General features: G+C 49.3%; 1 protein-coding gene across 2 annotated transcripts in view; it reads left to right on the forward strand.

The window, feature by feature from the left end:
* PDE8A (phosphodiesterase 8A) overlaps positions 1 to 14072 on the forward strand; it is a 155031-nt gene that overhangs the window by 120018 nt on the left and 20941 nt on the right. For both annotated transcript variants that reach the window (XM_047086839.1, XM_047086840.1), the window contains 6 exons: positions 5934 to 6004; positions 6271 to 6435; positions 7967 to 8015; positions 8431 to 8566; positions 10001 to 10199; positions 12770 to 12987. In XM_047086839.1, coding sequence (XP_046942795.1) covers positions 5934 to 6004; positions 6271 to 6435; positions 7967 to 8015; positions 8431 to 8566; positions 10001 to 10199; positions 12770 to 12987 — 838 coding nt within the window. The remainder of the gene's footprint in view (positions 1 to 5933; positions 6005 to 6270; positions 6436 to 7966; positions 8016 to 8430; positions 8567 to 10000; positions 10200 to 12769; positions 12988 to 14072) is intronic.

Raw genomic sequence — 14072 nt, forward strand, 5'->3', positions numbered from 1 at the left:
CTCCCCCGACTCCTGCCGGTGGGCTCTGTTCTCAGCCTTTTCGTGGATATATTTTACTATCTATTCTATCGTTGATTTTCTAAACTGTGAACAGCGGAAGATGTCTGTTGATCTCCGTTACTGTATGGGTGGTGCACAGTGCATCTAGAAATTCTTAACATAGTCCGTCGTGGGTTGCCATGGAAACTTCCCTTTGGTGGAGAGGTGAGCTGCATTTGGGGATGCAAAAGACCCTTATTAAGCAAATAGTACGTTTTAATTGGAATATAATTTTTTAAGATTACATAGCTATGTGGCCCGAATGATTTAGTCGTTTTTAAAATGTAATGAAAATGGTTAATACAGTGTGGAGGCACATGTTACTGCTGGCTGGGTACTTTCCTGGACCCAGAGATGAAAAGGGAAGCGTGTGGAGTTGATTGTCACTAGATAAAAAGCCACAGCTTTCCAGGGCAACAGCAACTCAGATTAGACAAGAGATCGAGTGTCCTCAGGTTGGTTGCAAGGCTCCGAAAAGACAAATGTGTCCTGCACTGGAAAGACTGCGCAGGCCCCGCCCTGCTACACGGGCGAGAAACGGGCTTTGGCCTCAGAATCACCTTGATTCCAGTCCCAGCTTCGTGTACTGTCCGCGCAACCTTGTGGGTAGACCCGCGTGCCTCCGTTTCCTCACCGTGACCAGGGGGGCAGGTGTGCTGTCCCCAGAGGGTTGTGTGAGGGGTGAGGGTGCTTGGTGCCCTGCAGGGGCGGCGGGAGCTGCCACCACCGTCTTCGCTGCGGCCTCCACTCGAGCAGCCCCGTGGTCCTCCCAAGTTCTCGGGCAGAGCGGGCAGGGGCAAAGTCACCCCCCCGCACAGCAGTCTCCGCTCCTCCCCTCTTGCTTCTGTCCGTCCTTAGGCTGACTCAGTCCCTCTCTGTATTTTTAAGAGTTAAACATTTTTCTTGTAACGTTTCTGGTTTTTAATTGCCACTCTTTTTTAACTTGGTTATAATTTACATACAGTGGAATTCAGATGTCGAATGTTCAGTTCCATGAGTTTCAGCAGTTCAACACTCGTGCAACTGCCCCCCCAAAGCAGATACAGAAAACGCGCGCGCGGACACCTTTTACGGCACAGAGGCCGCCACTGATTCTGGGACCGTAAATTAAGTGGGCCTCTTGTGCTTCACAGAGATCGTACAGCACGTGCTACTTGAGTCTGGCTTCTGTCACTTATTTTAGGTTTTTGAGATCCATCCACGTTGCTAGGCGAGTCCGTTCTTCATTGTCTTTATTGCTCGGCAGTCCTCTGTCGCAGGGACGTGCCACCCTTATCCGTTCTTTTATTCAGAGGCATCTGTGTTCATCTTTCCACTTCGGGGCTGTTAAGAATAAGGCTGCAGGGGCGCCTGGGTGGCTCAGTCGGTTAAGCGTCCGGCTCTTGATCTCAGGGTTGTGAGTTCGAGCCCCGAATTGAGCCATGCGTTGGGCTCTGTGCTGGGCATGGAGCCTACTTAAAATAATAGGACGGCTGCGTGAATGTTTTTACCCAAGTCTTTCTGGGGGTGGGCACGTGTTCCTGTCCTGCCTAGAAGTGGAATTGCTGGGCCTTTGGGCAGCTGCAGAGGTCTCTCTGGTGTGAGTTGTATCAGGTCACCCCCTGTCGCTGAGGTGTGGGTGTTCTGGTTGCTCTGCAGCCTTCCAGAAGTGGTTAGCTCAGCATTTTAAATTTCAGCACTTCTGGTGGGTACGGTTTTAATTTTAATTTTCCTGACGACTAATGAGGTTGAGTACCCCCTTCATACGCTTACTAACCATTTGGAAATCCTCTTTTGTGAAGTGCTGTTCAGATATTTTGCCAATTTTTATAATTGAGTTTCTCTTGTTGGCTTATAGGAATTCTTTATATATTTTATTTTTTAATGTTTACTTATTTGAGAAAGAGCGAGAGCAGGGAAGGGGCAGAGAGAGGGAGAGACAGAATCCCAAGCCAGCCTCACACTCAGCATGGAGCCCAACACAGGACTTGATCTCACAACCGTGAGATCGTGACCTGTGCCAAAATAAAGAGTTGGATGCTTGGGCCCCCCTGGATGGCTCAGTCAGTTAAGCATCTGACCCCTGATTTTGGCTCAGGTCATGATCTCACGGCTCGTGGGATCGAGGGTCATGTCAGGCTCTGAGCTGATGATGTGAAGTCTGCATGGCTTCTTTCTCCCTCCCTCTCACTCTCAAAATAGTCATTAAAAAAAAAAAAAAAGAGTTGAACACTTGACTGACAGCCCCCCAGGCACCCTGGAATTCTTTATATATTTTAGATATGGGTCCTCCTTTGGATATGGGCATCACAAATACATTTTTTTAGTCTGTGGTTTGCCTTTTCACTCTCTTAATGGTCTTTAATGAACAGAAGTTCTTAATTTTAATAAAGCTCATTCTATCAGTGTTTTCTATCATAGCTGGTGCTTTTTTGTGTCCTGTTCAGGAAATCTTTCCCTATCCCAAGGTTATGAAGATATTCTCTTATGTTCTCTCGTAGAAGTTTTCTTGTTTTATCTTTCACCTTAAGTCTGTGATCCATTTCAAATTGGTCTACCTGGTGAAGGTAGGGCTCAAGGATGAATTTTCTCCCTACATGGAAACCCAGTTGGCCCATCACCATATTGAGGGAAAAAAAAAAAAACAAACATCTTTGCAGCAGTGCTATTATTGTAAATTAGGGGACTATAAGTATATGGTCATTTTCTGGACTCTTCTGTTCCACTATTCTCTTAGTGTGTTCTTGCACCAATACCACCATCGATTGCTACAGCCTCTACAGTTCTTGATATCTGGTAGTTAGTTTCAAGTTGTTCCTCTTCAAGGTTGTCTTGGCTGTTCCAAGTCCTTTGCATTTCCGTATAAGATTTAGAATCAGCTTGTTACTTTACACACACACGGCCTCCTGGGGTCTTGTCTAAGAATGTCTTGAATCTACAGATCAATTCAGGGAAAAGGGAAAGCTCGGTGGTACGATATGCTCTGTGTCTCTAGGTTGTTTTTACTTCCTCTCAGTTCTGCGTTTTCAGTGTATAAATCCTACACATCTTTCCTTACGTATATTCCTACATATTGGTGTTTTTTGATGCTTTCCTAATGTTTATTTCAATTTCTAATTGTCTGTTGCCAGTTTCTAGAAATAAAATTGACTTTTGTGTATTGACCTTGTACCCAGTAACCTTGATAAACTTATCCATTGGCTCTAAGAGTAGTGTTTGTAGATTCCTTTGGGTTTGAGCACACACAGGACAGTCTTTGTGACCTTTATTTCTTCTTCTTGCCTTTTTTCATTGTGCTATTTTTTTTTAATATGAAATTTATTGTCAAATTGGTTTCCATACAACACCTAGTGCTCATCCTAACAGGTGCCCTCACCCTCCCCTCCCGCCCACCCTCCGTCAACCCTCAGATTGTTCTCAGTTTTTAAGAGTCTCTTATGGTTTGGCTTCCTCCCTCTCTAACTTTTTTTTTTTCCCTTCCCCTCCCCCATGGTCTTCTGTTAAGTTTCTCAGGATCCACATAAGAGTGAAAACATACGGTATCTTTCCTTCTCTGTCTGACTTATTTCACTTAGCATAACACTCTCCATTCCATCCATGTTGCTACAAAAGGCCATATTTCATTCTTTCTCATTGCCATGTAATATTCCATTGTGTACATAAACCACAATTTCTTTATCCATTCATCAGTTGATGGACATTTAGGCTCTTTCCATAATTTGGCTATTGTTGAAAGTGCTGCTAGAAACATTGGGGTACAAGTGCCTCTGTGTATCAGCACTCCTCTATCCCTTGGGTAAATTCCTAGCAGTGCTATTGCTGGGTCATAGGGTAGATCTATTTTTAATTTTTTGAGGAACCTCCACACTGTTTTCCAGAGAGGCTGCACCAGTTTGCGTTCCCACCAACAGTGCAAGAGGGTTCCCATTTCTCCACATCCTCGCCAGCATCTATAGTTTCCCGATTTGTTCCTTTTTGCCACTCTGGCTGGCGTGAGGTAGTATCTCAGTGCGGTTTTGATTGTGTTTCCCTCATGAGGAGCGACGTTGAACATCTTTTCATGTGTCTGTTGGCCATCTGGGTGTCTTCTTTAGAGAAGTGTCTATTCATGTGTTCTGCCCATTTCTTCACTGGATTATTTGTTTTTCGGGTGTGGAGTTTGGTGAGTTCTTTATAGATTTTGGATACTAGCCCTTTGTCCAATATGTCATTTACAAATATCTTTTCCCATTCCGTCGGTTGCCTTTTAGTTTTGTTGATTGTTTCCTTGGCAGTGCAGAAGCTTTTTATCTTCATGAGGTCCCAATAGTTCATTTTTGCTTTTAATTTCCTTGCGTTTGGGGATGTGTCAAGTAAGAAATTGCTGAGGCTAAGGCCAGAGAGGTTTTTTCCTGCTTTCTCCTCTAGGGTTTCGATGGTTTCCTGTCTCACATTCAGGTCCTTTATCCATTTTGAGTGTATTTTTGTGAATGGTGTAAGAAAGCGGTCTAGTTTCATCCTTCTGCATGTTGCTGTCCAGTTCTCCCAGCACCATTTGTTAAAGAGACTATCTTTTTTCCATTGGGTATTCTTTCCTGCTTTGTCAAAGATTAGTTGGCCATACTTTTGTGGGTCCAATTCTGGGGTCTCTATTCTATTCCATTGGTCTATGTGTCTGTTTTTGTGCCATCACTGTGTTTTTTTTTCATTTTTATAAGAAGATGTCCCTTTTGTTACATTTTTTTTTTTAATGTTTTTGAGAGCAAGAGAGAGAGGGAGACAAAGAATCTGAAGCAGGCTCTGAGCTGTCAGCACAGAGCCTGATAAGGGGCTTGAATCTGTAAACCACAAGATCATGACCTGAGCTAAAGTTGGACGTGTAACTGACTGAGCCACCCAGGCGCCCCCCCCCTTTCATTACATTTTTAAATGAGAACACGTCCTTTTATGATGTAGTGATAAAACAGTGGTTATTATTTTTGGTTTAATGACCTTATTGGGTAGAATGGAAAGCTGGCAACCATATGCTGGTCACCAACATTGGATTTAAAGAGTGTTGTGGGTCCCCCCCAAATTAAAAGCACTTAAGAGCCCCTGAGTTGGTTCATCTGGCAGTGTTTCTCCTTAGACCTCAATTTGGTAAAATGAGGCTCACCTATCACGCTTTGGAACAGTCTGTCGTCACTGAAGGTCTTTGGTAAACAGCATTTGGCCTGACAGTGGGGCTTTCAAGGGAGACACACAGAACTCTGTGTGTCCATTTTTTTCCTGTCTGTACACTGCCCAGCCTTCCCTTTACCCCAAAGGAACCATATCTTGACAGTAGAAACAAAAAATCCACAAACTTCAGACAAAACCTGAGAGTTGCTGCCTCATTTACGGTATGTACCTAGTTGGTCTAGACTAAGCATCACAGTGGAAAATGCCAAAAGGTGCCTTGAGAAATTTAACCAAACATTCATGTATTTTGATTAATGGTGAATTGTATTAATCGTTCCTGCCATATATGAAACAAAGAGCCTGTGTGGCATTGTCTTCCAGAACATTTTTGCTCCTGGATCGTGGCAAGCTGAATATTAAAAGCTTGATTGTTATAAACACAAAAGAGGCTGTTTGGCCTTGACTTGCTAGATTGTTTCCTCTGTTTTTCCTCCGGCCTGTGACCTCAGAAGTTCAGGCTGGGGGTGGGGAGGGCACGTGCATCCTAGTGCCTAGGACTGAAGGGAGCAGAGCTGGTTCTGGAAGAACCCCAGGCTCATCGGGACTGGGTGGAAGCCAGGTGACCACATAGTTCTCATCCGATCGCTTCGTCACGCAGCTGAGCACATGGGGACTTGGGGGGTGGGGAGCGAGGAAGCGCACAGAGCCCGGGGCTTGTCAGCAGGTACCTGGGGCTGTACATCCCCTGAGCTCTGCATCTCGTGGTCTCTCCACAGTCAGCAGCCAGAGACGGCACTCCTCCATGGCCCGGATACATTCCATGACGATCGAGGCGCCCATCACCAAGGTGAAGCAGCGTGCGCTGTCTCCACGCGGCATGCACAGGAGTCCTTGTTCTCCAGGTTGACTGTTTCTAGAGAGAGGAAAGCGACCCGCACCGATAATAATGCTCCGGTGGTCGCATGGAGCTGCCTCCTCTAAAGAGAGGACGTGCGACATGAACGTTGTAGTTGGTCTTGAGTTAGCGCCGAGCGCCACGCCAGCCTGCCTCTCCGCATTGCTCTCCCACGGTCCGTGAGGTTATGAAACTCACGTCTTCTTTCCATGCTGTAGGTAATCAACATTATCAACGCCGCCCAGGAAAGCAGCCCCATGCCTGTGACAGAAGCCTTAGACCGTGTGCTGGAGATTCTGAGAACCACTGAATTGTATTCACCACAGTTCGGTGCTAAGGACGATGATCCTCATGCCAATGACCTTGTTGGAGGCTTAATGTCTGTGAGTGTATTTGCCCCGGCAGCTGGCTAGAGCCTGCTGTTTTTGTCTGTTTTCCCAGAGATGACGTGTTTATGGGCTAGGCCACATGGAGCTCAGTGCGTGTAGGGGGCAGTCGTGGCCTGAGCCCCGCCATCACCCGGGCTCGACGGCACTCTGGCCAGAGCCGTCCCCCACCTACTGCCGGCCACCAAGGGAGACCACAGCTTGAAGCAGAGGAGGCAGGAGCATATTCTAGAGAGTCTGCTGGGCTGGGTTCTCCATTTTTGCTTAGGAGTTCTATGAGGAAAATAGGAAATAAAACATAAAAATTAATTGTTTCACATATTTTGAAAACTGGGGCAGGAAAAAAATATACATATAAAGTGTTTCATACCAATTACAAAACAGAAGGACTACATATGTTCAAAGAGGCACCAGGGCATGGGGCTCGGTTTCCTTCCCAAACATCCTACGCAGATGTGACGGCTTTGCACCGTGGGTCCCGGCGGCCCTGGATACCTTCTCTAGCCCCTCTAGCAGAGAGGTCTCGCAAGGGAAGAAAAGCTCTCTGGAAAACATTCCATCTCTGTCTGTCACCTTTGGTCTCAGTCAGAAGTAAAATTCACCACCTCACCGCCACCAAACATAAAAACAACAGCAATTCCCCTGCCAACGCCTGCTTTCTGAAGTTCTCTGGATTTCTTAAAAACGAGGTTTTAGGCAGTAATGTGAAGGCAGTAATCTAGAGTGGTTCCCAGTGACAGTAGTGTCTAACCCTGGCCTTGCCTGTCTGAGGCACAGGCTCTAGCACCCGTAGGCGGGAGGTGGAAACCACGGGAGTGGGATAGTGTCCCAGGGTGAGGGGGGAAGCGAGGGAAGGTGGGAGGGCTCTCAGCCCAAGAGGCAGCTGGGTGGAGTGAGGGTGCGTAGAGGGCCCGGAACAATCCAGTGTTCTCAAGGAATCCATTGGCAGTGAGGAGGGTGGCAAGAAAATGGTGGGCAAGGCTTGAGGGCAGAGGCCAGCTGTCCCTGAGAAGCCGAACCAGTGCTGAGGGCCCACGGGAATGCTGGGCTCTGGGGCCTGGTGCAGGATCACCTCCCTGCTGCCCCTGAGTTCAGCCAGTTTTCCCAGCATCAGGCCTCCTGCTCTGTGTTAGGTGACCGCGTTCAGTGGTTGACCCCAGGGGCGCCGGAGCCTTGGGTGCATTGCTGGGGAGGCTGCCCTCAGCTGTCCTCTGGGACAGACTGTCCCTCCCAGCGTTTTCAAGAAATAAAGAATAGTTGGGGCGCCTGGGTGGCTCAGTCAGTTAAGCATCTGACTTCGGCTCAGGTCATGATCTCCTGGTTCGTGGGTTCGAGCCCCACGTCGGGCTCTCTGCTGACCCTCAGAGCCTGGAGCCTGCTTTGGATTCTGTGTCTCCCTCTCTCTCTGCCCCTCCCCTGCTCGTACTCAGTCTCTCTCAAAAATAAATAAAATTATTTTTAAAAAATTTTAAAAAAAGTAAAGAATAGTTGTGACTTATCTTTTTCTTGTCTCCTTGATTTTTATCAGGATGGTTTGCGAAGACTATCCGGGAATGAATATGTTCTTTCAACAAAAAGTAAGTTTTAACTTTTTAATCTTCTGGATCACTGTTAATATTGTAGTAGCACTTAAATGATGAAAATAAATGTTTTTTTGTTAATTTATTTTGAGAGAGCACGTGCAAGCAGGGGGAGGGGCAGGGAAAGAGAATCCCAAGCAGGCTCCGAGCTGTCAGCACAGAGCCCGATGTGGGCTCGATCTCACAAACCGTAAGATCGTGACCCGAGCCAAAACCAAGAGTCGGAGGTTTAACCGACTGAGCCACTCAGGCACTGCTCCGTTGACCTTTCTCAGCAGTAAGACGTTTCATGGTCGGTCATAAAACATCCGACACACAGCAGCTGTCCCTGGAAGCAGCACTGTCCCCCCTACGGAGCAGTTAACACGGAAAAGCCTGCTAATCCTGTTCCCCAAATCACATCGCTTTGCAGGCCTGCAGCAGGTGCCCGGCAGTGTTGTCACCCCCATCTCCCTTCACGACGTCCCTCCCCGGATAGCTCGGGCTATGGAAAATGAAGAGTACTGGGACTTTGATATTTTTGAACTGGAGGCCGCCACACATAAAAGGTGCGTCCACGGGGAGCCCCGCAGGCAGACAGCCCGGTCCCGAGGGCATCTGCGGACAAAGCCCTCCAAGGAGCGGGAGTTCTGCCAGAGGCAGGTCCTGGTCAGGGAGGGGGGGCTCCGGGGGAGGACCAGGGCCCCAGAGGGGTCAGGGAGGGCCGACTCGTCACAACTCCCGCAGAGACCGCCCACTCGTGGCCCATGTGAAGTTGAACAAGGGACGTAACGTCTCTGAGTGGCAGGGGTTTTTCCTGGAAAATACGGACGTGCCTTCTATAGGTGGTGGTACGTTGAGGGAGCAGCGAGAGTCCCACTCAGAACCTAGAACTAAGAATTAGAAACACATTCTCCAAGAATTGTCCCCACATCGTGGTCACCATGTTGGTGTCAGGCATGGGGACCCCCCGAACTCTAGTCGTCCTGATCTGGGCACGCTCACACAGAGTGGGGACAGCACTGGGATTTTACCTTGAGTTTCGGCCCTTGAGGGAAGCACAGAGTTGGCTAGAGCACTGTGGCTGACTGGGAAGGGCCGTCTGCATTTCCAGCCAAGGCTGCGGGGGTGAGGCCGGAGGGACCTGCGTGTATTCTGTGGGCCCATGGGATGGCTAACTCCTCAGGTCCCCTCCAGTCTGGGTGAACTGTCCTCACACGGCCTCTACCCTCCGATCATGCCCACCAGGAGTCAGCCTTCCGCTACATTCTCTTCCCATGCACCCCACATGGGCAGGGGCCATAGAAAGAATACTCTAGCAAACGAATCTTTGAGCACCTGGCTTACGTGCTAGTGACGCTGCATTCATGGGAATCAGGCCAAGGTGGGCCGGTTCAAGCCCTGGGAGCGTGGTGACCTCCAGATGCCACCTCAGCAGAGCCATTTCTTGCCCTTCCAAGCCCAAGGCCAGATGCTGGATTGAGGTAACTTCTCAAGGAAGGGCCTGAATCGGTGGCCAGTTGGTCACCTTCTCAGGAGAAACCGCCTCCTGCTGCGACACCCACCTTCAGATTGTTGAGGCCATTACGTGACAAGTGACAGTATCTGGGCCACAGGTAGCCTTCAAGAAGTGTTCTTTGCTTCTAGACAGGACATCTGGCCAATAACACAGGTCTAGCAAGTCCAAAGGCGAGGACAGGGTTCAAGCCTGGCATCACGTGGATTTTGAGGAATCTACTGGTGCAAGTAGGAGTCACCGAAGGCGGAAGGGCAGGGCCGGCAAAGCTGGCCCCAGCCAGTGGGGGGCCCTGACCCAGAGCTCCAGCCAAGGTTGGTGTCAGCCGCCGGGGCCCCGGAGACACGGACGCCGCTCGGGCAGCCTCCCTGCCCTGCACGCTCGCTGAAGCCGGGCTCGGGTCGGCGGGTCGGGTCTGAGCCTCTTTGGGGCTCCACACGCTTTGCCTGTTTCTTTGTTTTAATGCTGTGGACGTTTTTCTCTGTAGGCCTTTGATCTATCTTGGTCTCAAAATGTTTGCGCGCTTTGGAATCTGTGAATTCTTGAACTGCTCTGAGGCGACGCTGAGATCGTGGCTGCAAATTATTGAAGCCAATTACCATTCTTGTAACCCCTACCACAATTCCACACACTCTGCCGACGTGCTTCATGCCACTGCCTATTTCCTCTGCAAAGAGAGGATAAAGGTGAGCTGTGTTTGTGCTCAGCGGGCAGGGCCACGGGACGGTGCGCCGCCTTGGCCAAGTTGCCGTGCAGGGTGACTGCTGGAGCGGTCCTCGCCTGCACGCCGCCCGGCCGGGAAGCTCTGTGGATCGATATGTTCATTCAGGATGCCTCATAATACCCTGCTGCCCTCCTAGCGAGGGCCCATCCTTTCTTGTCTGCGCGGCTCCCGGCGAGAGCTCCCGAGCCCCTGCCCCCTGTGGCTCCCTCGCACCGCTACCAGCGCGGGCTTTCCCAGACAGCACATCTGACCCTGTTGTTCCCGGCCTCCCACCCGCCACAGGATTTGAACTGTAAAACTCCACAGTATGGTGTTCACAGCTTCCTGACACACGGGCCACGTGTGAGACACGCTGAACCACCGTACTTTCTGACGCTCCTGCCCTCGACATGCTGTTCCCTTTGTTGGTCCCGCGTGTCCCCCACCTGTCCTTCAGGGGTCCACACCAGCCTTTGTTCCTCCAGGAGGTCTTGCCTAGACCGCCCTCCATCCCCAGTACTGACTTAGATGCCCTCTTCCACGTGCCCGCTCCTCTTGGGCGCATTCCTGATCTTACCGGTCCGTCCACTCCATGTGGCCGGCAAGTTCCTTTCGTATCCCCAGGGCCCGTCCTGCTCAGCTGAGTCTCCGCAGTGGCCACCGGCACCTGCCGGTGGCCAGTCGCAGCGGGCTCAGTCTGCCTGGGCCCCGGCCAGTGGCGTTACTTAGCTCTAGCTTCGAGGCAGCAGGGGGGAGGGGGGTGAGAAGACTGTAGCCCAGAGAGCGGGGGGGGGGGGGAGGGAGGTTCCCCTCGAGGAACGTGACTCACCGGCCACTCCCAAACCAAGCTTCCTGAGAAAGCTTTTCATGTTGGAAATCACTTCATTAGGGAGACTGTCCAAGCAGCAACTAGACATGAGCTGATTCATCACATTTTGTGTTCTTTCCTTCAGTGTCCGTCATAGCACGGCCCAGAGGGTCCAGGGACTTCCCGTGGCCTTGCCATTTATTTCACTTTTAGCAGAACCTAGAAAAAAAAAAAAAAAAACAGTGGTTTGATCCTTCTGCTCTAAGAATTGGGCTATTTGAGGGGTGATACAGTATAACCTCCTGTCCAGGTGTCCTGGTACCCGGGGATGGCCGCGTGGGGACCGGAGCATGGCAGGCAGGCGGGCAGAGCGAGGGCAGGTGCCTGCTGGTCCCACGTTGTTCTCCGTGACAGGGGACTCATGTGAGAGAGGACAGCGACATCAGACCAAGACTATAGGCAGAATTAAGAGTTCAGAGAGAGGACCGTTTTATATAAAAGTATAAAAACAAAGGCCAGGGTGGTGGAGAGGGGTGTCTGTGTGTGGTTCGGTATATAAAGATAGCCTAATTTTTGCTTTGACTTACTGCCTTTGAACTACTCTATAGATAACATGCAAATACATATTTAGAAAGCTCAGTTCATTATAAATAGCATTGATTAAGATATAATCCATATATAATTCACCCACTTAAAGTTAAAAGTATTGAATTTCAATTGAAATAAATTTTCAAGACTGGTTAGACGTGCACCTTCCTTTCAAGTGTCTCTAGAATATTTCCAAAAATGAGCTGCTACCAGGACATAGTGGATGTCTTAATAAACGTCAGAATTTCATATATTTTCTAACCTTTGCAGAACAAAACAATTTAATAACTAAAGGTTAGATTTAAAAATGTCAGCCACTACAGATGAGAAAATACTTTAAATCAGTTAAGGCCTACAGAATGAGAAGGGCCAGATGACAATCCAAAATGGTTTTTTGAAACAACCAAGAAAATTAAATTCTAGCCAAACAAATCGAGAAATGCAGAAAGTGCCAGACACTTCCACGCTAACTTGAAAGCCTTAAAGATGAAAGGTTTTAAATCAGATCCTAGAAGTAGGAAGCCAGGAGGTCAGCACCACAGAAGAAGTACTGAATTTACCAATCGAATTCTTCCAAATCGGGCTCCCGACTCAAGACGGTCACGTGAGGTCTTTGTCCCTTCGAGGACTTTTTCTGTGTTGTGTCAACCTTTTCAGAGACTTGAAAATGAGGGAAAACCTCCAGATTATTGTACCAAACTCACCAAATCCTGACATCAGCCTGACAGAGATCGCACCAAAAGCGGGGGGGACACGCTAGACCAGCCCCTTAATGTGAGTGACGCACAGCGTAAGCTGTTTCTCTCAGGTAGTAATACTGGTTGCTGTTGGTTCAAGTCAGTGTCTCAGACATTTTTTGTGATGGGTCGAGAGACAGACTGGCCGAGGAGGTGACTCCTGGGTCGAGGACACCTCGTATTTTGGTAAGTCCTGAGCTTGTGCGAGACCTAGAATCAGATCGTGTGCCCTAAGGAACAAGTACGAACATGAAACGGTTTCTGAGTAGAGCTAGGAAAACAGGATGTGCCCAACAACACGCGTTTCTCGGAAATCTGGCACCTTTTTACCTGAAAGTAGCGGGGCGGAAAGAAGACTCTACGGAAGGCTTCCCTGCTTTCTGGGCCATGCCCCGTTTTTAAAAGATCTCTTGTTTGCAGCAAACGTTAGATCCAGTTGACGAGGTCGCTGCCCTCATTGCAGCCACCATCCATGACGTGGACCACCCCGGGAGGACCAACTCCTTCCTGTGCAATGCCGGCAGTGAGCTGGCCATCCTGTACAACGACACTGCCGTGCTGGAGAGCCACCACGCGGCCCTGGCCTTCCAGCTGACCACCCGCGATGACAAATGCAATATCTTCAAAAACATGGAGAGGTGAGAGCAGCGGGTCAGGGAGCATGTGGGTCCCTCTAGCAACTTTGAGACGCGCGTCACATACTACAGAGTTCACCCATCTAAAGCGTACAAGAGTGGTCTGTATAGTCAGGGTCGCGTGGCCATCACCCCCCAGGAAGAAGCTCAAACTCACCGGCAGTCACTTCCCACCCCCCTCAAGTCCCCCAGCCCCAGGCAACCCCACTGATGCACGTTCTGCCTCCAGTTCTGCACAACTCATAACAAATAGTGCACCCAGGATGTGGTCTTTTGTGGCTGGTGGCTTTCTCTCAGCACGAGGCTTTCAAGGCTCAGCAGTTTTGTGTCCGACATCAAAGACGTCATCTCAAGATGGCAAGGATAGGGCTGACATCTTGAGCTTTTAGAGACTCCGAGACTCGGAGAAGCCCTCCTCTTCCATCTCTGCTCCAAACACTCCACTCCGCCCTCCTGTGCGCAGAACCCTCTCGCCCTTGTCGGTGTTCACGTGTGACTCCTCAGTTCACGTGTGATTACTCAGTGCGAAGTTCCTTCACAGCACTCATCACGTGTTTAAATCATTTTTCATTACTTGTCTAATGTCTCATTTGCTTCTTAAGCTCCGTAAGATCACGGTGTTCAGTGCCTTTTGTCCATCGCTGGACCCTCGGTGCCTAGCGTGGGGCCTGGTACAGGGGAGGGACCTGTACTTTTTAACTTCGATTTTAAAGAATGTTTTATAGGAGATTTTTTAAAAAGGAGATTCCGGATTTTACACAACTCCCTTTTGCCATGTTCTAGAATTTCAGTAGGTTTTATTCATCGTTGCTGGTACATACATCAGCTATCTCTGGAAAAATATGCAAGACCTGATAACTTGGGTTGTGTCCAGGGAGAGGAATGGGGTGAGTGGAGGAAAGAGGTGAACCAGAGATAAAAACCAGGGCTGGAGTGAGTTGCTCAGCTGTCAGATCTTCCCTCTAAGTGTCTGGGCACTGAAATTGGTGGATCTCAAGGTTCCTCTGGGGGGGTACATTCTTCGTAGCCACAGATCTCTGCCTTTGTAAGCCCCTGCCATGTTCTCTTCTTCCCGGAGCTACGAGCCC

The sequence above is a fragment of the Lynx rufus genome, unplaced genomic scaffold (assembly GCF_022079265.1).
Source record: "Lynx rufus isolate CCGP_SWC_20201006 ecotype Redwood Valley unplaced genomic scaffold, mLynRuf1.p SCAF_21, whole genome shotgun sequence".
NCBI lineage: Eukaryota > Metazoa > Chordata > Mammalia > Carnivora > Felidae > Lynx > Lynx rufus.